General features: G+C 39.3%; 1 protein-coding gene across 2 annotated transcripts; it reads right to left on the reverse strand.

The window, feature by feature from the left end:
* Positions 1–1761: 1761 nt before the first annotated feature.
* lrrc17 (leucine rich repeat containing 17) lies at positions 1762–22785 on the reverse strand. Of its 2 annotated transcripts, none has more exons than XM_066669095.1 (4): positions 22642–22785; positions 12146–12949; positions 5219–5374; positions 1762–2655 (listed from the first exon to the last, which is right to left on the reverse strand). In XM_066669095.1, exons 2-4 carry the CDS (start codon positions 12876–12878, stop codon positions 2237–2239), a joined length of 1308 nt encoding a protein of 435 aa, XP_066525192.1. In that variant the 5' UTR covers positions 12879–12949; positions 22642–22785; the 3' UTR covers positions 1762–2236. The 2 variants fall into 2 exon arrangements, with proteins under 2 accessions (XP_066525192.1, XP_066525193.1); XM_066669096.1 differs by lacking the exon at positions 22642–22785 and adding an exon at positions 22325–22476.
* Between the last annotated feature and the right edge of the window lie 4881 nt (positions 22786–27666).

Consider the following 27666-nt stretch of genomic DNA (forward strand, 5'->3'; position numbering starts at 1 on the left):
CTTCATTCTGTGTGCATTGTGTTAAAGCAATATCTGATGAACTGAATAGCCCTGGGCTCTTATGTGCTTATGGAACCTTCCTTTAGAAAAGCTTTTCCTGTATTTAATCAATCAGCCTCCCTCGGTCTAATAAGTCTGTGGAAATTTTTACTGTGTTTCCAGTCTTTGTTCTACAATGGGTGCTCTGTAGCCAAAACAAAGCTAATTTGATTGGGATAGCCTAATTTTATTGTGAAAGCTGCACAAGAGCTGCCTGATTTGGGTTTTAATTAATGCAACTAATTGAACTGTTTCCGTTTAATTGCTTAGCATCAGTAAAAAAATAAAAATAAAAATGAAAGACTATGAAGACAAAACATCTAATGTCTGATCCAAAGAAGAGACAGAGAAGACAAAATGGTTACATTTTCATACACAGAGCAACACTAACTAACTTGATATTCTTTATAACCATGTCTTTTTCAATAAGCACTAAAAAGGAAATAATTTGAAGCACCATGGTTTTCACAAGAAAAAAATCTGATGGACCGAAAGACAGAATACAGACCAGGATCACAAGGCTTTTAGGGGCGCATGGTCCTATAAGCATTGACTAAGTGAGCTTTCAGCTAAACAAGCACCTGTTTAGCATCTGTTTCAGTTCAGTTCAGGCTGGAGCTAACCCGCTGGCTTGGCTAACCCACCCCCAACCCCTCAACCAGCTCCACCCATCCACATATGTTGACGATATGGTAGTAGTCCACAAGCCCCCTCACAAATAAGCTGTCCCTCCGGATATTACCCTTTCTTGTTGCAAACCAAGATCAAAAGGCATTTTCCACAACATATATGAACAAATGTGTGTGCAATTATGGCAAAAGCCAGCAGGACTGAATGTGTTAATGGATAATTACTCAAGGCACCTGGACTTCAAGTCTTTAATAGTATGCTTTGAATTTACTATCTTGTGGCTTGCTTCTATCCATGGGTTGAAATCACATGATATTTATTTATTAATTTTTGGTGTGGCCACTGTATTTAGGACCATGCACAACACCAATGTAAATGGATGGGAAAGATGGATACATTTCTCACATACAGCTCTCTTGCCTGTTCCGGAGAGAGTGTTACAACACAAAGAAGCAAAAACGACCACCGCCTCTTTGCGTCACGGGGCATAAAGGAGTCCACAGTGTAGCAAAACGCGGAGAAAAAGAGGATCAAATGGAAGTTTGTTAGCACATCAGATTCAAATGCATTTCTCTGCTCTTCTGTGCAAATATGATTTTTTTTTTTTTTGTAAACATTAAAGATCATGTTTTCTTGTCAAATTAGTGCCTAATTATGGTCCGTTTTATTAGTTTTATCATCTGTGTTGTGCACGATGTAGAGAGTGGTGGAACTACTTTGGGACAAGGCCTGAGCTCCTTTTCCGTCTTAATTTTAAGGTGTAAATGAGGACTAAAAGTGTTGACAGAAACAATAAACAATTTAAATGTCACAGTTTTTATGCGAGATGTGTAGCAGGTCCCAATATGGCAGCTGTGATGGCATCTGCAACCCATGGATACAGTATCATTCAGTGGTAATGTTGCTAAGTTGGTGCCATTATCAGACTCAGGTGAGTCAGTCAGCATTATTAAACATCATTATTCAGAATTTCGAAATAGGTAATGTATTTAGTTATCTACCAAAAAGTGGGTAAAAACATCCTAATACTTTACCAACTGAAACTGAAAAGTTCTGAAAAAAAAGAAATTTTATTAATAATTTTTACAGAACTCTTGATCAGAAACTCAAAGGAACAAATACATTACAATGTTTTACAGAGGAACTAAAGCAGGGGTGTCCAATTTTCCTATATTGGAGGGTCAGAGTACAGCACTGTTTGATGACTTTCAGGCTCAGTCACCCCGTTAAAGCTAGGAACTAATTCCAAAAATAATTTTGAGCAGGAAATATCAGCAAACTGTGCAGCATCAGGTGTTTGGATAGCGTAGTGACCTGCACTTGCAAGATCAAAAGGTTTAATTTCCCCATCCAGGCAGGAATGCTACTGCTGTAACAATACAATTGTAAGTTGTGATGCTAAATACATAAATGGATATGTGTTAGGTACTCAGAGACTAGAGCTGGACCCTTCTGCTGCACAAGGTTTTTCTTTCTGAAATGACGCAGATGGAATCAGATTTGTTCTATGGAAAAAGTTAAAAGTTTTTGAGGAAAGAGCAGAAATCCCCCTAGTAGAGTTCTGTCTTTAACTCAGACGAATAATCTCAAATTTCTTGGGCTGCCTGTTTCGCAGAGGGCTGGGCAGCAGGTTGGGCTCTTCGTCTGTTTCTGCGATAAGCTCCTGTGCAGTGGAGTCCATACCCGTCTGCTGGCCCAGCTGCATGTCTTTGGGACACTCGGCATTGTAGGTTTTGACATAGCTCTCCACAGGCCAGTCCTGGAACTCCTCGGGCTCACTGCACACTAGGCCTGTGTGGACAACAGCTGGGTGGAGCTTCAACCAGTATATAAGGTAGTGGATGTTGTAGTCACAGACCCAGGGGTTGTCCCCCAGAGATAGCGTCCGGAGGTAGTACAGGTCTTCAAGGATGCCATAGTTGAAGTTGTGCATGCTGTTGTTGGAGAGGTCCAGCTCTTGAAGGTGCAATAGGCCTGCAAATGCAGCTGTGGAAAATGGAAACAAAGAAAATTTGAGCAGATTCCAGTCCAGTGGATCTGTGGTTAATTAACTGTCAATCTAATTCATGAATGTTTCTGACTTTATGCTATGTTTAGTTAAATATATTTTCACCACATTCAAAACTCTAAGCTGGAGCTTAAAAAGAAAATACATTTTTAGTTGTTTTCTTTGTCCCCATTTCTGTATTCATAAGTGTCTGATAGGGCTGGGCAATAATTCTATTCTATTTCAATATATATTATTTCAATGACAGTGATATAATTGTTAAATATATGTTCAATATTGTAATATACATTATTTACAGCATTGATCTTTGACAGATGTTTATTACAGGACAATTCGGTCAGTTCATTGCACTCATTTTTGTTTGATGTTGATGTCATGTTCCTTCATTGTTCTTGGCAGTTTTTCCAGTTGCTTTTATATTGTTCATGTCCATATTGGAATTATATTTTAGTTAACTAAATTTTGGTCATATCATCCAGCTGTAAATGACACAGTAAACCACGAAACCAATAGAAGGCTCCTGTTATAGCTGCATATATTCCATATGACCCAGAGATTGTGGGAATTCAGTTCAGTGTTCAGCTGGGCATGCACCGCTTATATCGTCTCCACAGAAAATCAGAATCAAAAGAGATGTTCTGGGGCAGTTGCACACAAGTTTATGGCCACCCTGCTCAAAGCCAGGTGTCGCTTAGAAGGGAATAAGAGAAGCTCTATCCAGTAACTTTCTGATGAGCATTTAATATGTCTGAATGCCATCAAATACACCCTGCTATGTTAAAACACTTTTTGTATAATCTAACTAGAAAAATGGAAGCTGTTTTTGCAGCCAAAAGGGAACAAACTTTCTCCATACTCATATTTCTGAAGAAGCATTGGGTGAGAAGGTGTCTACAAACATTTGTACAAATAAAGTTTCCTGATGTGCATGCAGCTAACTGAACATTTGAGCCTAGAAGTGTGGGAAATTCAATTTCAGCATCTATGTACACACAAACGTCAATAAGTTTTAAGGCAAGCAACTGAAAGAGCCTGTGTGTAACAGTCTGACCATATCCATCCATCTTACCACTCAGGGATGAATGAGCCTCTTGTTTCTATTTCTTTTGAAAAATCAGAATATATTCAGCCGCCACTATTCAGAGTCAGATTTCATGGCCTTGGCCATGTTATAAATATATCAGTCTGAATAGCTGGCTTGTTTTTGTTTTTTGTTTTTTTTTGCATTTTTCACAAATTCATTTTGCTATAAGATACGTTTCTGTGAGAGACTACTCAGTGATGGGACACATTTAAATGGTTTTATTGAGAGCAAAACTGGGATCTTACTCAACTTTGTAAAATGATGAAATCATTTTTGAAATCTGCAGCTGAGGGGAGACATGTCTGCTCAGCAAGAAAGTACAAGCTTGTGCTTTTAATGTGCCCTCAGTTTTAACAAATCAACGTTAACTTTTCTGGAGTGGTAAATTTATATTTCATAGATCCATGTGGCATCCTGAGGCTTTCAAAACTCCTGTGTTGATCAGTGTGCATAACCCACACTTAGGACAAAGACACAGAAAATTGTGTCTCTGTCTGTGGTCTTAAAAAGGCCCATGCCCAGGTGTATGGCGCTGGGCTTTACTGGACCTGGGAGGTGTGCACCCTCTCTCTGCTTGATGGAGGTGCTCAATCCCTTACACATTATGCCCTTTGTGGTTTGATTGTTTGTTTTTCTGTTTATTTTTGACAGAAACAATACCTATCATACAGTTAAAGCTGGGAACATTAAGACATGGCTTATATAATTTAAGCAAGATTCTGTACAGACCATTGGGCCATTTGTAGCTTGCAGCCATCATTCAGTTTCCTGTAAATATTCTAGTAAATATCATTTGAGAACCCCTTTAGTCTGTCTAAGAGCAGACCAACAAAACTATTTATTTCATAAACACTTTTACAGTCATAACATTCAAGTCACCTCTTTGTTTCTGCACTCATTTTCCATTTTATCAGCTGCACTTTCCATGTCAGTGAAATTAGGTCTACAATTACAGACCGTAGTCCATCTAATGTTCTGCTCTGTTATTAGCCTCCTTTCTCTGTTTTTCATTTGTCAAGACATTCTGGACCACCACAGAGTAGGCATGATTTGGGTGGTGGACTATTCTCAGTCCAGCGGTGATACTGAGCTCTGCTGGGTCTGATCTACTCACACCAGCACAACACACACTAACACAACACCACCACATTAGCATTACTACAGCACTGAAAATGATCCACTACCCAAATAAGGCCTGCACTGTGGTGGTCTTGTGGGTATCCTGGTCATTAGAACAAGTTAAAAATCGGCTGACAAGTAAGCAAACAGACAGACTAAAGACTGTAAGGCATTTGTAGAACTACCAAACACACTTATATGGTGTATGGAGCTGATAATACAGACCATAAATGTAGAAACAAGGAGGATCTAATATACAAAAAAAAAAAAAAAAAACATTTTTAGGGGTCTTATTTGTTTTCTCTGCTCAGAATATCAGTAAGAGTTTGTTTAGTTACCTGTGTCAATACGCTCCAGACCATTACTGCTGAGGTTCAGAAACTTCAGGTCTTTGATGGCCACAAACTCCTTAGGTCTCAGGTGTGTTATGTTATTGAAGGACAGATCTATTTTAACAAAACTTGCTGAGATGTCAGTTGGAATAGTCCTCAGACCTGAAACAAATACAAAAGCAATATGTACTGAATGTTGATATCTTTTTTTGCATTATACATAGCTAAATGCTAATGAGACTAATTTAAAGGTATAATACATTTTGAACTTTCCTCTAAAACATTTGAACCTGGAGAATTACAGTCAACAAATAGGTAGGTTAAACTCTGTGAAGAAGTGGCCTATACCATTGTTTTTTTGAGGTTTTGGAGTTTTGACAAAATGTTGTATGGCAATGGTTTCCCATGGAATATGTGGCACTTAATAGACTTCTTTGTTTTTCAAAATTATTTCTAGGAGGCTTGCCATAGATGGAAACATCTACCACAGTAATTGCTGAAAGTTCTATCCAGTTGGGTGAGCGTTGGTGGTCTGTAAAAGCCTAAATTTATTCTCATAACACTTACTGATAATGGAGCTTAAAAAAGACAGATTATGTATGACGTCCAGTGTTTATAGAACAGAGGGCTGAAACTAAGTGCTGAGCACAAAAGAGGCAACAATAAGTGGCAATGGAAATCTCCCTTTGTTTATTTTATGAGTATTCTTGGCTTTGAGTGTTCTTCATCACAGGCTGCAAATATTTTTTTGGCTTTGTTTATTTATGACACCATTGAATGAACTGCTAAAATCTTTAGGGCACTATATTTTTTAACTGAAGCAGTTGTGGTCCACGTGTAACATCAATCATTTGGCCACATAAGGAAATGTTATCAGGAAGTGACCATGTGGGCTGAAGAATCAGTGACACATGTTAAACAGTCAGTCCATCTTCTTCCCAAGACTTCCCTTCATCACTTGCCTTTTGGGTTAATGTGTGCTCCACTATAAACTGAACATCAGAATGATATGCGAATGTATTTTGACTAGAGCATTTAGCCCAGTGTTCATTCTTCACACCGTGTCTAAACAGCTTCTGAGTGGTTTGTATGAGAAAGTACAAGGCTTTGTTTCAAATGAGGGGAAAGCCTGCAGATAAAATGACCAACACAGATTCATTACACTTATTGCCAACTCCTCCAAGTTTCCTGTGTGCTGTTACACTTTTCTGCTGACAAAAAGAATTCCCTAGCCAGTTATCTATTAGATTCCCAGCACAAAATGACATCACTCCACTAGAGACGTCTGGAGTTTCACAGCCGTTTCTCTCCGTTTCCTTCCATCGCTGACTCACCTTTTCTGAGAGTGGCAGAGAAATCCCAGATTCCCTGTAATCCAAACGACTCAGTCCATAAACACAAGCTCCTATATCAAGCTGGCTGAGATTGATATGAACAAGCCTGGCTCAGGCTGTAATACATCTCGCTAAGCATACAGCTCTCTGTTTGGCCTCCATGTATTTCAATACCACCAACCTAGAGGATAAATGCGAGCAGGTGTTTCCTAGCCACTGGTTAGTTTCAAACTTCCACTAATATAATGCCACTTTACAGGCCTGCGCACCAGAGGAGGGTGCCAGTGCCCACCCTGTCACATCAGATGTGACAGATACTCACAGTAGCTGGCATTGCACACACAGTGATGGATTGCAATGGAGGCCATCCTACTCTTCCTGAGAGCCAAGTCAGTTGGGATCGCTTGGACTCCCAAACAGAAGCATGTATGTTGTTTCATACATCAGTCACATTTCATTGTTATTCTGATTTTAAAATAATATAATAAGAAAAACTTAGCAATTGAAGAAAGTAAAAGAAGCACAAAACTAGAGAGAAAATAGTTCAAAAATGCACACAAAGCTCAAATTCAAATCAACAACACATCAAAAATTATGGATTCACCACTCTAATAGTCTATACTCATTGTCCATTTATTCCGCTCCAGTGACCAAACAGGAACTCTTTAGTTCTACAATTACCGGTTGTTCAACAGTACATCTGTTGTCCTCCATACTTTGTTTGCCCCATTTCGGCCTGTTCTCTGATGGTCAGGACCACCACAGAGCATGTATGATTTGCGTTTTGGATCATTCTCAGTGCTGCAGTGACACTGATGTGGTGGTGGTGGTGGTGTTGGTGGTGTGTTAGTGTGTGTTGTGCTGGTACGAGTGGATCAGACACAGCAGTTGCTGCAGTTTTTATTACCCACCATGTCACTGCTGGACTCAGAATAGTCCACTAAACAAAAATATTCAGCCACCAGCATCCTGTGGGTAGTTTTTTATTAATAGTGGTAGTGGTATATTTTTTAAATCTGGTTGAAACATAATAATATAGCTCTGACATCCATTCATTATCTGTAACCTCTTATCTAGTTCAGGGTCGCGGTGGGTCCAGAGCCTACTTGGAATCATTGGGCGCAAGAATCCCACGCAGACACGGGGAGAACAACTCCTCACAGACAGTCACTCGGAGCGGGAATCGAACCCACAACCTCCAAGCCCTGGAGCTGTGTGACTGCACCACCGTGCCAGTATATATATATAAATAATATACTGGCACAGCAGGCACAGCAGGTGGCACAGCAGGTAGTGTCGCAGTCACCACCTCCCACAGTCCAAAAACACACGTTAGTAGGTGGATTGGTGACTCAAAAGTCTCCGTAGGTGGGTGTGTGTGTGTGTGTGTGTGTGTGTGTGTGTGTGTGTGTGTGTGTGTGTGTGTGTTGCCCTGTGAAGGACTGGTGCCCCCTCCAGGGTGTATTCCTGCCTTGCGCCCAATGATTCCAGGTAGGCTCTGGACCCACCGCGACCCTGAACTGGATAAGCGGTTACAGATAATTAATATATATATATATATATATATATATATATATATATTGCATTGCGACCAAAAAACTGTTGTACATTATTTTGCTAGTCCCAGTGGAACTGTGGGGGAAGATTTTGGAGAGATTATGTGCTATATGAGATGTTAATTGGCATTTTAAAAAACGATGTATATGAAGCAATGATGTAACTCTTTCCTTCAAGAGACAATGCGGTAGTGTGTAAAACATAAAAATGCTTTGTTGCCAGGCTGAAAGTTGACTGATACATTTCACTGCCTCGAACAGACTTCTTTCCACGGAATGCTTCTATTTTGATCAAAGCATGTCCAGTGTGGACCATAAATACATAACAAAAAGCAACACTACAAGAGAATATCGTTGAAGCATCATGGTTAGGAGTTATATTATGGAGGGAAACACAGGGGGAGCTTATTTGGGATTTACTTATGCTTTATTGCTGATGTGTTTGAAATACAGTATGAACTTAAGGTTTTGTATAAGCTATTAAGTCTTGATATCAGCTTGAATGTGGTGTTTATGTGGCCTCTAAAAGGAAGACCAGATGGTTGAGCTGGAAAACATAGCTCCATTTTTTCCCAAGGAACTTATATTTCATTGACATCCCGGGATGGTCTGCCAGTTGTCTGTTTCCAGATGCTCAGATGCCTTTCTTCTCTTGTAGAGTTCCTTTTACCATGTACATAGTTGGCAAAAATGTAAATCACAAATTTCAGGGAGGAGAATGAGAAATCAGGTATAGTCTTTATATCTGTAGTTTATTAAATATTATGCACAATCAGTGTGAGAAAATCAAAGTAATTAATACAACTCCAGGCTCCTAAGTGTTGCAACTGTCTATATGTTGACTCTATAATTTAGTGATCAAAATTGTGGTCATCGATGCTACTTCAAGTCCAAGAAAGCACAACTAGCCTTGCACTTCTGGCTAGGGTAGCCGTCCTTCTCCTGTCCTTTTATTTAGCATGATGTTAGCTTTGTGTCTGTTAGCTGAGTGGGTTGTTAGTGTTCCACCAGTGTTTTGAACAATCCAATGATGTGTTCATGCTTGAAAAAATGCTGGCTGGCTTCACATGTCTCAGAGGACAAGAGTGCTAAACTTCACACCCCCACAGACTGAAGGAAACCAGGGTTAATGGAACTAAAAAAATACTTAAAACTGGGGAGAAAATGATATCTACAGGCTAGGATTATACTGTTTTCATTTGCTGGTGTAAAAGTATAGCACACAGATGACTTATTTGTTAAAAAGAAAATTTAAATAACTTTTTAAAATGAGTCAGCAATTTCATATTACTGTAAAAATGCCATTTATTGCTGATTTCTTGAACCATCTTTAAATGTAAATAGGAAAGCTTTTAGTTTTTAATTTTAACAAATTCATTTCATTTCTTCAGCTTGCCTGGGGATAAATTAAAGCCAGTCAATGTGAATAAAAATACATCCTCTGAGAATACAGCCTCTGTTGCGGCTATGCCGAGTCCTCTACTGGTCTACAGCACTAAGAAACATCTGAATAATGGGATGGAAGATTCTCACGAGAAACGGGTAACGCTTAACGGCGCATGGCTCACAGGTGGATCGTTGTCTAGCTACAAGAATAATCTGGCTCGGTATTCCTAGTACAGACATTATATTACAGAAAGAACAAGAAGGAGAAAATGAGAGAGAGAGCAAGTTGTAGCATTAGGTTTTTGTTGCCCTTTTTCATGTGTTGCAGTGCTAGTTAGTGATAGTGTTATATTCAGTTTTTGAGGGTTACTGAGCAGTGAGCCAGGGTTTGCAGCTGCTAACTTTAGCCGGATTAGCTCATTTTTTCGCGTTAAACATTGATTTTGGTAGTAAAATTCGCCAGTTGCTGTGTGAATTAAAAGGCTGAAGTTACACTTTGTGTCAGTGGAACCCAAGCTTTGTCAAGGACAGTGTAATAATCTGGTTTTGAGGGTTACTGGTGAATGAGGGCAAGTGGTAGCGCCAGCTACATTAGCTCAGTTTTTAGAATTAGACATTGATTCTCGTAATAAATACTATTCTGTCATGGTCAGCTAGAGTACCACCGAACTTACACTTTGTCGTTGTAATAATATGGTCCGGTGGGTATTATAAGTGATATATGGGTTTTATCACACAGTCAACATTATTTTATTTGATTACACACATTACACCGGGCTCAGCATCATCTAGAGCCCAGAGAGCTGTTCGATACTTTTGTAATCACTCAGTGAGTGAGGGAGAGAGAAACTGCATTCCAACCCTAGGCTGCAACCGAGCTTGGCTGCATTTCTTTGCCTCTACATCACAGAAGGCTGTTCCATATGAAGGATCCTTCGTAAACAGCCAAGAAATGCAGCCTACGTTTGAAGGGATTTGAATAACACAACAGACGTATCCTTCGTGGCCCTCAGTCACACACAATTCTCTGCACATGTAAGGCATGTTGGAGAAAATAAATAAGACACGGCGAAAAACTGACATTCAGAGTTCGTATACATTGTAAAATAACAAATGAACTACATATTTTCTCTGTTCCTTATTTAATCAGGATATTGGCATGTTACAGTACCAAAGAAAGCATATATTTAGTAGTATGTTATTTTTAATCCCAGTTGAAATGTAAAGGTTTAAAGATGAATTTTGAGTGTTTATAGGTTAAAATATGAGTTTTAATATTTTTTAAAATGGTATTGTCTGGCAGGATAATATTAATTTGCAAATACAACCTCCTTAAACTGTTCCATTTGTGTGACTTGGTTACTAAGAAAGAGTCTTCATAGGACTGTCCTACAGAGGACACGTCCTACCTCGGCTGCAGTCTAGGCTTTGGAATGTAGCTAGAGAGAGTGAGTGGGAGGTGAGTGGGAGTGAGTGGGAGAAACAGCGAGAGTGTGTGTTAGTACAAGCCCTAAGAGCTGGTAGTGTTTAAGTGAGTGAGCGAGCAAGTGAGTGGATAGAGATGTGTGTAAGACTTGATTTCACAACAGTACTATAAACGTGAATTATACTCAGAAGAAGGAGGTGCTCAGGAGACAAAAAAATCCAATTCTTACATTAAAAGACGTGGAGCTTCTGAATGTACAGAAAGTCCTAGATAGGTTACAGACCTAATCAATGTATTAGGTTTTCTGTAAAATGTTAGAAATCTGAAACAGCCACAAGCCTCTACAAGAAAAATATATAGAAGCTTCAGATAAAACAAGAGTGGTTTTCTACAGCCTTCAGATACATTTAGTTTAGATTGCCCTAAAGTATCATCTAGCCCAGTGCTAACATAATACTGAAAAGTGATGAACGAGTTAAAGAACGAGAATTAAAAGAACGAGTGGCTTGTTTTCTTGTTTTGACATGCAGTTATGTTCCAAAGCATATTGTCCAGCTTGGATATTCATGGTTTACTGTTGTTATACTCAATATGCAAATTTAATATAAGAAATAACATAAGAAAGTGAAAAATGAAACTCCATTCTGAACTGCCAAATCTCATCACTCATCAAGTTGGCTACTTAAAACAAACTTGAAACAAGCAGGTAGTGTCACAGTCACACAGCTCCAGGGACCTGGAGGTGTTTAGTGTTTCCTCCAGGTGCTCCAGTTTCCTCCCACAGTCCAAAAACACACGTTAGGTGGATTGGTGACTCAAAAGTGTACATAGGTGTGGGTGTGTGAGTGTGTGTTGCCCTGTAAAGGACTGATGCCCCCTCCAGAGTGTGTTCCCACCTCACGCCTAGGGATTCCGGATAGGCTCCGGACCCACCGCAACCCTGAACTGGATAAGCGGTTCTAGACAATGAATGAATGAATAAATGAATGTATTTGTAAGCCTTAGTAAATACTGGATTCTAAAATTACATTAAAGAAAATTTTCAGAGACTTTTACTGCTATTTTCTTTCAGCCTTTAGGAACCTGATTGGTTACTTAAAACTCAAACTTGTGAATCTATCTTCTCTATGAAGTAAGAGTTTACTCACCCCAGTTTACATAACCAAATAGTTATTCCCTTTCAACCAACACAGAACAGTTAACACAGTCAACAGAATAAACCCACTCTCACCTCTGCCCCTGCAGTCCAGCAACGGTTTGGGGAAGACGTAAGTATGACACAATGATGTTGCATCAGGGTGCTTTTGTATCCCAGGTGGCCTTGGGTGACTTTCTGGAACCTCCTCAATTGGAGAGCACAGCAAATCTGCATCTATGTTTTTGAGCTTCTGTCCCCATAGGCCTGATGGCTCTGTGCACTTGGCAAAGGTTCCCATGTTGCGGTTGCTGGGCACCTGCAGGAAGCGCACTAGGCTGTCAAGCTGACAGTTGCACTTCCAGGGGTTGTCGTGGATGCGCAGGTGTGTGAGCCGTGGCATAGGGATGAACATAGCCTCGGTGACAACCTGCAGAAAGTTGTGCTGCAGAAGTAAAGTGGTGAGCTTGTTCAAACCGCTGAAAGCCCCCTCCTCGATGAGTGAAATCTCATTCTGCTGTAGGTCCAAACTCTGTAGCTTCCGGAAGTGGCTGAAGGTGTTGTCCTGCAGCACCTGGATCCTGTTCCGTGCCAGCAGGAGGTGGTCAATATCCTCTGGCCATCCCAGCAGAACAGCGGTCAGATGAAGATCCTGGCAGTCTAGAAACTTGTGTCTATCTTCTGTGTATTCCTTGCAGTTGACCACAAAGCGCTTTACCGCACTGGCCCTCCCTTTACCTCGTGTCCTCTCCCGCCTTTTCCGGCCTTCTCTGCGTGTCTCTGTCCCTCCAAGCACAAGAAGCAGAAGCAGGGCGGTGAGAAGCCGCATGCTGGAAGCTGCAGCTGGCCCACACGTTTAAGCTGAATCAATGGAGAACGCTGAGCAGTTAGTTGCAGTCCCTGATCAGAAACAAATAGAACACAGGGCTTTTGAAACAGTGGCACTGATGCTATTGAATCATCATTGAAAAAGAAAAAGATAATAATAAGTAAATTATTTAGACTGTGTTGAGGCATAGTCTAGGGTGACCAGATCTGAGATGGTGAAAAAGAGGACACGTCTGATGAGCTCTCGCAAGAACTTACATTTACGTTTTGGCATACCTGCTCCAGATGAGGGTAAGTACATGAGCTTTGCCTGACGTAAACAAGGACTACTGATGTGCAGACTGACCAATTAAATGTTTACAAAAAATGTTATTGTCCAATAACGGTAACTCGACAGTCAGATTGTGTAATCCGAAGATTTTAGGCTACTTCACTACTCCCCCTTCTCACTCAAGCGAACCAAACGGAGTAGGGGAGGGCGGGACTAGTTTGTGAACGAAACGCTACTCGAAATTCTATGTATACTCTAGAAAAACAAAAACATTTGTGAAATTCCGACCGGACATTTCTTTGAGTCTAAAAAAGAGGACATGTCCGGGTAAAAGAGGATGTCTGGTCACCCTAGCATACTCTGAAATGGGACTGTGTGTGGGGATATCAGTTTTTTGTTTTTTTTTTAACTAGGCAATGATTCACCCACCAATGTCATGCTCAAAAAAGACTACAAACCCAGTTCTGGAAAAGCTGGGATTAAGAAAAATGCTTTATTTATCTGAGAAATGTAACAATCAAAATGATTTTAAAGCATGATGCAATTGAAGCTGTAATACAACCCAGTGTTGCTTTAATATAGTAGGGTTTGCTACAAATAGATTTAGTAGCAATTTATTGGTGAAGTAGAAAACTATTTTCTCTATATAGGTAGTTTTGCATGGCATGCTGTATATATGGTATTTATTTGATTCTGTCATGAATTTGAGGCTATATCCATGCTGTTCCTTCGGGAGAATTTTAGAAGAATCACCAGTAGAGCAAATTGTGAGCAGTGGAGTTGCATTCTGGGTAGCTAATAGTACTCTCCCATATATTGTTTAACAATTTTCTCTGTCTCTCAGTCTGTGCTAAATATAAAACACTCACTACTGTCTGATATTTTGTTAAGGTGAAATTTCCCCATTTCATTTCAATTCTTGGCTGAGCAAAGTTGTTATTTCATAAAGGTACAAACAATTCCATTTATGGTTTCCTAATCAATAGAACAGCAACCATGTTGATAGCATCAAATAACATGACATCAGTGATGTACCAAATGTTTAAAACTTTTTACAACCATTAAATGTTTGTATTTTTGCTAAAGAATTTAAAGAATTGCTTTCTTTATTGGTTACAAAAATACAGCTTGTAGCTTGTTCATTGGCATCATTGCTTTATTCTGTCCACAGACTCCCAATGAATGTTTCCACTGTGGGCCGAAGTGGTGTCTGTTTATGATTTACCACACTAACGATGACAAATCACTAACGGTGACTCTGTTTTCTGCTGCAATGGCAGTTGGGCCTTCTCTTGTGCTGCCGTTTCGGTTTGCCCTGAGACACTATGAATCATAGGCCCCATGTGTGATGTTAGGCAGCAGGCACAGTCACACTGCCTGCCAAGCCACAACCTCCTCTGGCTAACTGCGTCCAACTGTATCCAGATCAGCTGGCTGTGATGGGAATACATTAAGACACATTGAGTTTTTCCATTTGGCCAACTCAAGTTCAGCAGGTGTTAATAAGAAAGATTTTTCTATGATCTGTCTAACTGAGCCTGTTGACTTGTCATTGTGCAACCGAAGATGGACAGAGTGAATTAAAACTCAGCTCACGTCAAAAAGAACACAAGCTCTTTGCCAGCATGTTCCTTTGGAAGGTGAATCTCCGTGCCAGACCATTTCAGTGTGCACCTCAGTCTAGTGTAAACCAGGCTAACCCAAACAGGCATTCCAATGGTGGGGCTTTGGGGGCCGTTCAGGCAGACTGTGTTCTATGGACACAAGAGCTTGATACTGTAGGCATGACTGGGCCAGAGTAAACATGCTGGCATATGAAGAACACATGGTGAGATGTGGATGTATTGTCTGGAGCTGAGGGAATGCAGGCTGGAAGGACCCAAAAGATTGGACACTGGCAGCTCTCAAGCACTGTGCCCATTTCTATAATGTAATGACTATAATGCTAAATGGTTTTGCATTAACTCACTCTTGCTCTCTCTCTTGCTCTTTCTCCCTTTCTCTCTCACAGACACACACACACACAATCTCTTGTTTTGTCTTTGGAGCCACAAGCTATGATGTAGCACTGTTTTTCTCTATTAAAGATTGTGTGTGACGCAAAAGCTCTCCCATGTATTTTACTCAGCAAATTGAGAGATTCTAATTAATACATCATCAAAATTACACTAGATATTGTAATAGAGATTATTATAATAATGTACAAACTGGATTCCAAATAAATCGGGACACTAAAATTGTGAATAAAAACTGAATGCAATGATGTGGAGATGGCAAATGTCAATATTTTATTCGTAATAGAACATAGATGACAGATCAAAAGTTTGATCTGAGTAAATGTAACATTTTAAAGGAAAAATATGTTGATTTCAAAATTTCACAGTGTCAACAAATCCCCAAAAAGTTGGGACAAGTAGCAATAAGTGGCTGGAAAAAGGAAATTGAGCATATAACGAACAGCTGGAAGACCAATTAACACTAATTAGGTCAATGATTGGGTATAAAAAGAGCTTTTCAGAGTGTCAGTGTCTCTCTGAAGCCAAGATGGTAAGAGGATTATTGATTCCACCATTGTTGCGCAGAAAGATGCAGCAATACCAGAATGGTGTTACCCAGCGTAAAATAGCAAAGACTTTTAAGTAATCATCATCAACCGTGCATAACATCATCAAAAGATTCAGAGAATCTGGAACAATTGCTGTGCGTAAGGGTCAAGGCCGTAAAACTCTACTGGATGCTTGTGATCTCGGGGCCCTTAAACGTCACTGCACCTCAAACAGGAATGCCACTGTCAAGGAAATAACAGAATGGGCTCAGGAATACTTCCAGAAAGCATTGTCAGTGAACACAATCCACCGTGCCATCCGCCATTGCCAGCTGAAACTCTACAGTGCAAGGAGGAAGCCATTTCTAAGCAAGCTCCACAAGCTCAGACGTTTGCACTGGGCCAGGGGTCTTTTAAAATGGAGTGTGGCAAAATGGAAGACTGTTCTGTGGTCAGATGAGTCACGATTTGAAGTTCTTTATGGAACACTGGGACGCCATGTCATCTGGACCAGAGAGGACAAGGATAACCCAAGTTGTTATCAACGCTCCGTTCAGAAGCCTGCATCACTGATGGTATTGGGTTGCATGAGTGCTTGTGGCATGGGCAGCTTGCATGTCTGGAAAGGCACCATTAATGCAGAGAACTATGTTCAGGTTCTAGAACAACATATGCACCCATCTAGACGTTATCTCTTTCAGGGAAGACCCTGCATTTTTCAACAAGATAATGCCAGACCACATTCTGCAGCAATCACAACATCATGGCTACGTAGGAGAAGGATCCGGGTACTGAAATGGCCAGCCTGCAGTCCAGATCTTTCACCTATAGAAAGCATTTGGCGCATCATAAAGAGGAAGGTGTGACAAAGAAGGCCCAAGACGATTGAACAGTTAGAGGCCTGTATTAGACATGAATGGGAGAGCATTCCTATTTCTAAACTTGAGAAACTGGTCTCCTCTGTCCCCAGACATCTTTTGAGTGTTGTAAGAAGGGGGGATGCCACACAGTGGTAAAAAATGGCCTTGTCCCAAATTTTTTGGGATTTGTTGATGCCATGAAATTTTGAAACAACATATTTTTCCCTTAAAATGATACATTCTCTCAGTTTAAACTTTTGATCTGTGATTTGTGTTCTATTCTGAATAAAATATTAGATGTTGGCACCTCCACATCATTGCATTTAGATTTTATTCACAATTTATTTAGTGTCCCAACTTTTTTGGAATCCGGTTTGTAAAAAACAATGATTTCCTTTGGTTAGTTTGTTTCACACTAATTATTTATCTCCCTTTCAAAAATACAAGGAAATACTAGAATTTTAACTTTAATAAAAGTTTTACTCAGTAGACACTACTAATGTAAACATAATCCTAATTCCAATGTGTTAATCTTACAATTTTTATTTTATATTTAACTATTATCTTCAGTCTTAAGAATGGACATTTGTGATTAATCAAGATTTATTGTAGCATATTTTGTGAATAATTAGGGTTTTTTTTATTATTGACAGCACTAAAGTAAATTTAAAAATATTTTCTATTTTGACACATTTCTGTTCATCATTCCTGAAAAGTTCACAAAGTAATAGGCAGCTGCTGTTGTCATAAGATTTAAAATATCAAAACTTGCATTATTCACTGGTTCTCAATCTTGGTCTTGGCGATGGGCACTGATCTGAACAATTTAGAGATTCCTCTCCTCCCAACTCACCTAATGATGGTGTGATGGACTGAGGAGAAAACTACAAGTAGAGCAGTGGCCCACCAGGATCATGATTGAGAACCACCGGCATAATCCAATGAATGAAGTCATTAACAGAGATCTGGCATGAAGTGCTCCATTATAGAGAAATTTACTGAGGCAGAATTGCCCAGAATGTTGGCGTTAGGAACCAAACCAAATATCTAAAGCATTTAATTTCTCAGAACACTACAACATGACAAGGGTAAGAATACACATCCTAAGGTTTGAAATGTTGTTTTGTAATAATTTTAAAAAAGGATTTCTTGCCTAAAAGGTATTGTTAAAATAACTAAAGGGTATTGTTATGCAGTCCTTCCAAATGAGTGTGATATATTACAGGAAGTACAGGGGGGCAATGTGGCTATAATATGGGCAGCATTGGCTCCAATTACAGTAAAAGAAGAAACCTTGAATGATGTCAGAGGATATAAATTTGAATGATAGCTAACCTTTGGCAGAGTTAGAAGAAACCACAAGATGTGCAAAGGTTTACATAGTCAATTAATAGAATAATAAGTCAATTAGTCTGTTTTCAGAAGTAATTGGCGGCCCAGAAATCATGCTCATAATATACATAGCTCTGCTAGCTGCCTGGCCAGCCTCCTAATGTAACAGCTCCTCCCCATACTTCATTACGCTCTCCCCTCTCTCAATAATTCACTTCTGTGTAATCACAGCACACAGGTTTATCAGCAGATGTTTCTGTTCAAAAGCTACTTCACTGCACAAGAACATTATGCATCTATAATTCAGAGAAATGGTTTTCACAACTGCTTTAAGGTTAAGCTGTAATGTTGCCAGAAGGATGACAAGGCCTTTGGCAAAGCTAGCTTCTGTGATAAATGACACGTTCCTGAGTGCTTAAAGTTATGTTCCTTTACGGCTGTTTTCACAGGTGAAGCTCACAGAGTCATTTGGAGGATTAGACTTACAATGAGTGCTCCACTTCAATAAAACTTGCTAATGGTGACATACTGCATAAAGTATATTACACTGATGTAATGTGATGAAATATCATCACAAGTTAGAGTTAAAACAACACTATATATAAACACACTTATCTGATGTTATATAGAACACTAAACAGAGTTTTACTGATTGTATAACATTTGGTGAACACTTCAGTGAATGTGTAAGTGTGATGCTCTATAATAGACTGGTGACATGTTCAAAATATATTTCTCTTGGTGCCAAATGATTCCAGATTTCAGATTATTTTCTACAAGTGAAGGTCCAGGCCTTTTTTTAATAGCAAAGAAGACCTAAAAGTTTTGAATGTAGTGTGCCAGATTGAATATAGTTGTCGTCGTCATGTACACAGCATAAAATATACTAGGTATAAGAAGTATGACTACCACATTTAAATTCATATAAACAGACACACACATACACACACAGTCTAGCCTCTCCTGTGTTAGGTTAATTTCTAGTTTCTATATGTTTTTGGCTTTCTCAGTTGAGGTCTGTTGTTACCAGTGTTTCCATGTCCCTAGCCTTCTCTCTTATGGTTTTTTATTCTCTGTGTCTCCAGTTTTCTGGCATTCTGCATTTTGGTTTGTGTTTGTGGTTTACAGTTGTTATAATTCCCACATTTTCTGTTCTTATGCTTCTAACTGTCCTTGTTTTGTTATAGGTTTTTAAAAGGCTCTCATCTTTCAGTAAGTGTATTAGTTCTCTTTATCAGTTTGTTATTCTTGCCTTGGTTTGCCTTCTGTCTCTCTCTTTGGTTTTCTCTGTTTAGTTTGAGTTTCTTAGATTTCACTGATTTTTTTTGTGTGTATTTAGTTATGTTGCTCAGAGCCTTAGATATTTTTGGTCTTTGTTCTTGCGCTATAGTTTAGATGATTGTGTTTTCTTGTGCTTTTCTCATTCCTGTTCGGTTACTTTGTTAATTATGTTTAATAAAAACATCCTCAAGCTTACCTCCATTACTTCTCATTTCTTGTATCACTTCATGGTACATACATAGCTAAATATACCCATTTACATTTTTAACACATTATTCTTGATAATGAACGTTAGAGTAAGAATTACAGCTCTTAAAATTTACTAATTTTCTGTAACCACTTTGTGATCAAGGGTGCACACAGATGTAAAATTTTCCACGCATAGCTTGTATAATCTTCATAGAAAGACATGAAACAGAGGGACACCGTGGAGCAGCTCTACATAAGCCAGAAATCATCACACTTGATTGCTATGGGTTTAATTCTCCCCAGGATGAATTACTGAGCAGTGGAATTGTGTTCTCTAGAGTAATGTAGCACCATCCTATACCTTTGGGATTATTTGGTGTGATCCAAAACATATCATCATACATCCACACCAGTGCTCTCATAGCTGATCCTCAATAAAATGTCTCACCATCCATCCATCCATCCATTATCTGTAACCGCTTATCCAATTCAGGGTCACGGTGGGTCCAGAGCCTACCTGGAATCATTGGGCGCAAGGCAGGAATACACCCTGGAGGGGGCGCCAGTCCTTCACAGGGCAACACAGACACACACACATTCACTCACACACTCACTTTTGAGTCGCCAATCAACCTACTGACGTGTGTTTTTGGAAACCGGAGCACCCAGAGGAAACCCATGCGGACACAGGGAGAACACAGCGGGACTTGAACCCACAACCCCTGGAGCTGTGTGACTGCGACACTACCTGCTGCCCTACCATGCCGCCCATGTCTCACCATATAATACTAAACTTTCTCTGGAAAACAAAATGCTAAAAATGCAGCAATTAACAAATGTAGCTATTAACATCATTAATTTCCAGAAGAAATTTCCCAAAGGGGGGGGGGCGCAGCACGGGGCATGAACGAGGCATGTCTGGACACTGCTAGCACTGCCTAGTTCCCAGAGTGGAGGGCTTGAACATATTCTTATCTACAAATGAGGGTCACTAAAGAAAACGTTTGGCAACCACTGCTCTAAGGTGACTGACAAATATAAACACAGGTACATGGGAGCAAAATGGGGAAAAATCAAACACAACACTTAAAGATGATACTCAATATGTTGACACAGACAAAATACATTAATCGTGTCACAATTAAAAATTGCGCCCACCTTAAAACATGTGACGCTTCTGAACATAAACAAACCAGAGAACAGCATTTCCACACAATCGTAGACATGGCCTTTAAGTAGTGCAGTGTAATTTAAGTACAATATGCTCCAAAAAAGTATAGTTTATCACTACACAAAAAATTTCACAATGACAAAATTAATCACAATTAAATGTTTTTATATTGTCTAGGCCATGCCTGGTATTATCTTTGGCTTTTAATAGCCATAGAGCAAAATGAGCTGAAATTTTTGTGGCTTAGCTAAGAATAATTATAGTTATTGACAGAATTAACTGAGAAGGTTGTTGGATGAATACAGCTGAGTTCCTTTCTTTAGTTCAGTTGCAGATAAATATGAAAGTTATTAGCTCAGCAAATCTGAGCACAGTGAGAGGATCTACTGGGATTTACAGAGATTTTTTTCCATCAGATCACACTGTTGTCTAAGTAGGACTAGTTCATGTTTTCCCTCTATGGGTTATCTCGCTTGAACGCTCTAGAAGATAAACAAAAAACAAAAACACCATACTGTTCTTGCTGGCGGGTCAAAGTGCAGCTTGAGTGGGTGAATGAACGAGCAGACACTTTCTCTCTCTTTCTCTCTGAACTCCTTGGTCTACTAAGTCACAATGTGTAGAAGCAGGGGATTTAGCATGTTCTGTGTTACATAAACTCTACAGAAGAAGCTGCAGGCACCAGCAGGACTGGAGCAGTAGCCCAGAGCTCAGTACAACACAGTCCTTGTGCCTTGCACTTAAGCCTGTGCTTACTTTAATAAATCGAGTGCTTAAAAGTTCTAAAGGGAACTGAGAGACTGTTCACAGTGCTATGAAAAAATATTTTTTTATTTTTATATTTACTTTTTTTTTTCCTTGTGACCACTGAGGTCTTGAGAAGAATTCATTCTAGCTCACCACATTCTCCCACATACAAGCACACCCCAGAGCACACAAGCACACAGCCATGACCAAACACATCCATCAGCAAAATTAAGAGAGAGAGAGAGAGAGAGAGAGAGAGAGAGAGAGAGAGAGAGAGAAGTAAAGATAAAGCAGCATGACAAAGAGGTAGAACAAGGGGGAGGCAGGGAAAAATGGGCAGTTAGAAAGTGGGGGGGGGGTTGAGGAGAGAGAGAGAGAGAGAGAGAGAGAGAGAGAGAGAGAGAGAGAGAGAGAGAGAGACTATAAAGGAGGGAGAGCTCATATAGCCTCCAGTGCTTAATTAAAACCATTTGAGCTTTCCTGCTAGGAAAAGAGAAAAAGGGTCACACGAGCACTATTTTCATTCAAGAGTCCAGCTGATCACACAAAGTCTCAGACCAACATCCAACATTATGTTGCAATAATGTAAAAAACTGAAAAGGAGATAAATAGAGTCACTTTTCTTCCTGTACAGATATGCCTCATTCGGACTTTAACGTACATTCAGCAGACACTACCAAACCCCCCACCATTAGGAGAACACAGCTGGAATGACATTAATCCTTGTGAAACTGCTCCCATAGTCTACAAATGTCTTCTGTACATAACAATGACACTGAATTTAAATAATATCACAATCATATGCAGTTCAGATCATTTCAACTCAGATATGTGCAGTAAATATCAATACAATCCAATTCAGTCCCATCCAATTTCCCTAGCGGTCGCATGGTAATTGCTTTATTGAGACAATTAATCAGTACAGTTTTGTCATATTAGTCATTTATATTCCATTGTTATTCATTCATACCATAGAAACAGTAGTACTTCTAGTCATGCTCCTAATGTGTAAGAACAGCACACCATTCAACACACATTTCAGAGTGATTACCTGAGGCTTTTCCTTGTTACTCCTCTGAAGTGAACTTTTGGAGAAGCACCAGATGTATTTACGCTTTAAGTGTGCACACGCTCACTAAATCAGCCCTCCACACAAAGCCCGACTTTTACGAATGCCCATGCTCCAGCAGAGTGGATGGGGTTAAAGTATTCTCTTGCATTCAAGAGGCATTGTACTGTACAGCTTTGAAGCTAATGTGAGAGTGCAGACAGAACATACAGTGTCTTCTACTGCACTGTCGGTGCTGGGGACAATTAACCCACTGCCTTCCAACACCCACATGCAAAGATTAAAACACACGAATGTACCTGGTGACAGGGAAGCTCTGTCAAAGCGTCATCCAGTGAGAGTATCCAGGTCTGTTCTGTCTTTGTGCTGGATGCTGGAACCAAGCCTGCTTGCTGAGCTGTGCCCGAGAGTGTGGAAATGGGTCTGAGTGTGTGTGTGTGTGTGTGTGTGTGTGTGTATACGTGTATATGTGAGGGGCTATGAGCAGTCCGGTTTTAAATTACAGCGAGACTCCTCAGTGCAGTCAGCCTAACCCCCATATTCAGCAGAGGAATAGCTTGGCCCGCCTCCATACGAGACTACTATTCCCTCTGCACTGGGTAATTGTGTTAATTTGCTTATGGCAAAAGACAGATTACACTGGGAAAAAAACTGATGCTTTGCATTTTATTCGAATCAAGTGTGTACTTCATTTCCACATGCATTAAATATATCAAAATGTATACTGCTGAATGTATGTATAGCAAGTCAAAGTCAAAGGTTTGGAAATTATGTGCACACCATATCAGCCAAGTGAAATTCCATTCATCTCTTCTTTTTTTTTGCATTCCGACTCATTGTTTTTTTGTTTTTTTTGGGGGGGGGTGTGAAATATGGTTTTGCAACAAGAATTTGTACCATATGTGAATGCTATCTTTGATTTCTCTGGTTGCAGCATCTGTTCTGAAGTTTCTGCTCCAGAATGATCTAGTGTGTACAATTAACATAGTGGCATAAATAACATTCCTTCCAAAAGATAAGACTACTGCCTCTGCGCTCTCAAGCTTTTAAGTCTGAGGTGATGGGGAATGCAGTGTCCTTGACTCTGTGCTATCTTCGGCACTGGCCAGTTTACACAAGTTAATGAGCACCCTCATCCTTCCCACTGCTCTCCTGTGAAGCAGAATGAAAAAAAAAAGTAAAAGTAACAAGCTCCGCATTGCCATGGGATCTCTTCAGTCATTGTGTTTCCAAAAGCTATTTGTAACTGTCTCTAACTGCTCCAAATAAGGAGCAGCTCTTCTCTGGCTAATTCTACAAAATAAAGCATGAGCACCCAAATCCCAGTGTTAGTAGACATGCCTAATAATGAGTAAATTGATTTACATTTACATTGTGAACATAGATGTTCAGGTGTACAGACACTTTTCCTTTTAATCTCCACAGAAAAAAAATATTAAAGGTACAAATGAGCTTATGATCACCTTGCTCTGTGTCAAGTGTTGGTGGTATTAAGCCACCCAGCAATGAGGTGTGGAGCAGGGGAACTGCATTCTGATGGATTCAGATGAGAAAGGATGAACTAGAGTTATATTTGTGATCCAGAAATTATCTTCCAACATCAGTCCCTGATCTTATTAATGCTGTCATGGCAGAATGCCATCACATCCTCACTGCATGTTCCATATCTAATGTAAAGCTTTTCTGAAAGAGAAGGTGCTATTATTATAAAAGGTGGAGTGCATATTGCAGTCTTGTAGGTTATGATGAGGAGGTGTCTACAAATGTTCTACTATTTACTGTATTTCTTACGTCACCCAACCCGTTTAAAGGAGCACTATGTAATATTTTTACCTTAAAATGCTGATGCTTCACTGAAATGTAAAAGGGAGTATATAGCCCCTTCAATTTTAACTATTGTTTCAGATGCTATATTTCCCCCTGACTTACTCTTTTGCACTATTTGATATATTTTATATGTAATATGATGAATTGTAATGCAAATGTATTAATAAAACAGGTTGTGAAAGAAACACAAGTTACAAATCCCAGCATCAGATTCTACTTCTCCATATACCACCTTGACTGGCTTCTGTTAATATTTATCTCTATTCATAAGTCATCCCTTATCTTAAAAGATAAGTCTACAATTCAAGTTGAAGGTAAACAGACACAGCCGCAGTGTTTTTTCTGGGTCTGTGCTCCAACAAAAACTCAGTTTGAAGTGGAACATCAGCAATGGGGTTAAAGTGCAGAGAGTTAATTTTAATCTAATGTCATTTACAAAATTGCCGGTGCCAAATAGGAAACATAGTCCTACATGGACTACTTGATGCAAAATCATGTTTATTATTTAGTTGTAATCAACTGTGTGAAGACTACAATCCACAACCATGGAAGTATTGTACTGTCTAATGAGTTTTGCAGTTTTTGGCTGGATCTGAGTAGTGCAGATGCTTGTACTCACTTCAGAAATCATCCTGCCGTTGCTGTCTGCAGCTGTCCGCAGTCAGATCATAAATGAAGCGATCCTGTTCCACTGGCAGTCACGCCTGCCCATGCCACTATGTTTCATGTGTGTATACTGGATAATAAACAGTACCTTTTCACACTTTCCATATTCCATTAGTCTGGTACAGGTAAGGTCTTCATCTCTGTTTATGAGGCATTGTCCTAGAACCCCCAGAACAACCATTATTTAGCAATTTTGGTAAATGATAGTATGATTTTTCTGTCTTTCCTCAGAGGACATGACAAGACATGATATATTCTTTTTGTACTATTGTGTAGACTTTTGACTGCACTGTAAAATGTCATTAATTAATGAATGGTTCCGTAAATTCTTCTACCACATCAGTTTTGCAGTGGGTCCTGAGCCTACTTGAAATTGTAAAAATTCCATTTTAAATGGCTGAATAATTGTATTCATAAATTTGATTGAACAACAAGCTTTAAAACCTCTGGGAACCCATTTTGAAATTTTGTGGGGGGGGGGGGGGGGGGGTTTGGTATAATTTCTATACTTGTGTGTTATGTGAAAAATTCAGCAAAGTTTAAATATAAAACACAAAACAGAAATACGATAATTTCTCCTCAAACATGACCAGTACTGCTCTCCTCTCAATGTAGAATTCCTAAAAGTTGGTAATGCTTTTGTCACTATTACCCTGACCAATCACAATACACCTCCTGTCTGAATCTAAGAGATTGGTGAGCTAAAGCTTAGGAGCTATTAGTAAACGAGTTAGCTAGCCAGCTATTCACCAAGCTATAGAAGGGAGTGAAAGACATAAACAGAACAGAACACAAAACAATACAGAACGAGCGTGAATGGATTGAGTACAGCGGAGATAGCAGCAACATGCGGTCGGTGTTTTTAACGCTGTATAAGTGGGTATTTCAGCACTTGGCCGGGTTCGAAAAGTAGCAGTGGGGAATGCAGATCCACTTGATCGGCAGTACAGCAGAGATATTAACCACACTGGGCTGGCATGTTCAACAAAGTAGCAGCGGGGGTAAAAGCTCCAGACACATAAAAGACAAGACGTCCGTAGGTTCACACATGAAAAGCTGTATAATGCCAATTCTACCTGCTTTTGCCATTTTATTTTGTATCTTGCGTATAAAGACACCAGCGGTTCAGAGTAAACCCCCCAGAAAAAACCCACAACTGCTGTTTCGAGGTTGTGTGTTGCCATGGTAACGTAAACAGCATTCTGTTCTCCAGTGATAGAGAGCTGTCAATCACACACGGTCATTAGTATTGGGCCGTTTGGGACATTTCACATAACACTCAAGTTTAGAAATATACAAAAAAAACACGCAAACATTTAAAATAGGTTCCCAGGGGCTTTAAAAACATGCCAACAGTACGTTTCTTGAACTAACATGCTTTCTTTCTTGAAATGCGACTGGAAAATATGCAAGTATATAAGTATACAGGATACAAGGTAAAACTAAGTATCCAACTTTCCAGTTACCCATCATGCACTAAAACAGAGGGTGGTGTCCGGTGTGGTGTCCAAAAATGTCAGAAAACATTCCAACAAAGGACCCTGCAGCCTGGACATTGGCAAACAGCTACAATGCTGTTACCTATATTAGAAAATATCTAATTAAAACTTAATTTGCAAGGTCCTGGTGTAGAAATCAATCCAGAATAACAGTATTCAACCCATCCCTAGGGATATTCCTTAGTATATTTGAAATGCCTTTTATTACAGTTGTTAGCATTAATGCAGGCCTTGCACAGTAATCGGTGTAGACTGGCTGTGTCCATAGCTATTTGCAGCTGTGAAGAATGGAACATGGAGATAAACCAAGATTAGTCCAGTGCATCATTCTTGGATATCTGCCGTCTTACTGTCTGCCATAATTACTGTAACAAGTCTGAAAATGCCCAGTAGGTTTGTGTTATAGCTGCTGCCCAATGAGTTTGAAGAACCAGTCGCTGTTTCATCATGTTTGGCTCCATAAGACATGATATCATTCGTCATGCATTCATGGGGATTTATAGTATAAAAGTGAATATAGACAGCCTTACTAAACCTGTCCTCAGATAAAGTGATCTAGTTTTAATCTATATTTCAAGCTTCTGCTTGATTGTTATCAAGAACTCAGTAGTAAATATTTTAATTAAATAATGGACATGTGAGCAGAAATTTAGTGAAAAATTTTCCTTAAGGTGATTACAGAACATTCTGCATTCTGCCATTTAGGGTGCTGATAGACAGGGCAATGGGAAATTTCTCTTCTCCCAGGAGATGTCTACATGGAGGTCATGCAGTCAAGCCTTCCAAGACCGGAAAAATTCTTCCACTAATCTCATGTTCGTGAAAGGAAGTATTGTGCTGTGTGGAGACTGCCTAAATGACTGGCTTGTTTCCTGCAAAATAAAATAAAAAATCATAGAACACCATTTCACAGATTTTGGTAATCAATTTTAATAAAAATAACAACAACAACAACAACAACAATAATAATAATAATAATAATAATTAACTATATAGCACAGTTCATACATAAATGCAGCTCAAATTGATTTACAGAAATTCTTTACAACAAAAATAATAAAATATGTACATGTAAACAGCATATCTAATTAAAGTCATGATTTAAAAAAGGAGAAAACATTAAGTATACATTAAAAAAAATAAAAATTAAAAAGTGCATTGAAAATATGTAATTGAAAAAATTGTAAATTATTATAAGATGAATAGAAATAATAATGAAAATTAAAAACATCAGAATATTCCTGAGGTCTTACACCTCAGAAAGGCTTTCGAATGGATAGTTACTATTAAAAGATTTTATATTTTTATTTTGCCGCTTCCACTACTAAATAG

Source organism: Hoplias malabaricus, chromosome 4 (assembly GCF_029633855.1).
Source record: "Hoplias malabaricus isolate fHopMal1 chromosome 4, fHopMal1.hap1, whole genome shotgun sequence".
Taxonomy (NCBI): domain Eukaryota; kingdom Metazoa; phylum Chordata; class Actinopteri; order Characiformes; family Erythrinidae; genus Hoplias; species Hoplias malabaricus.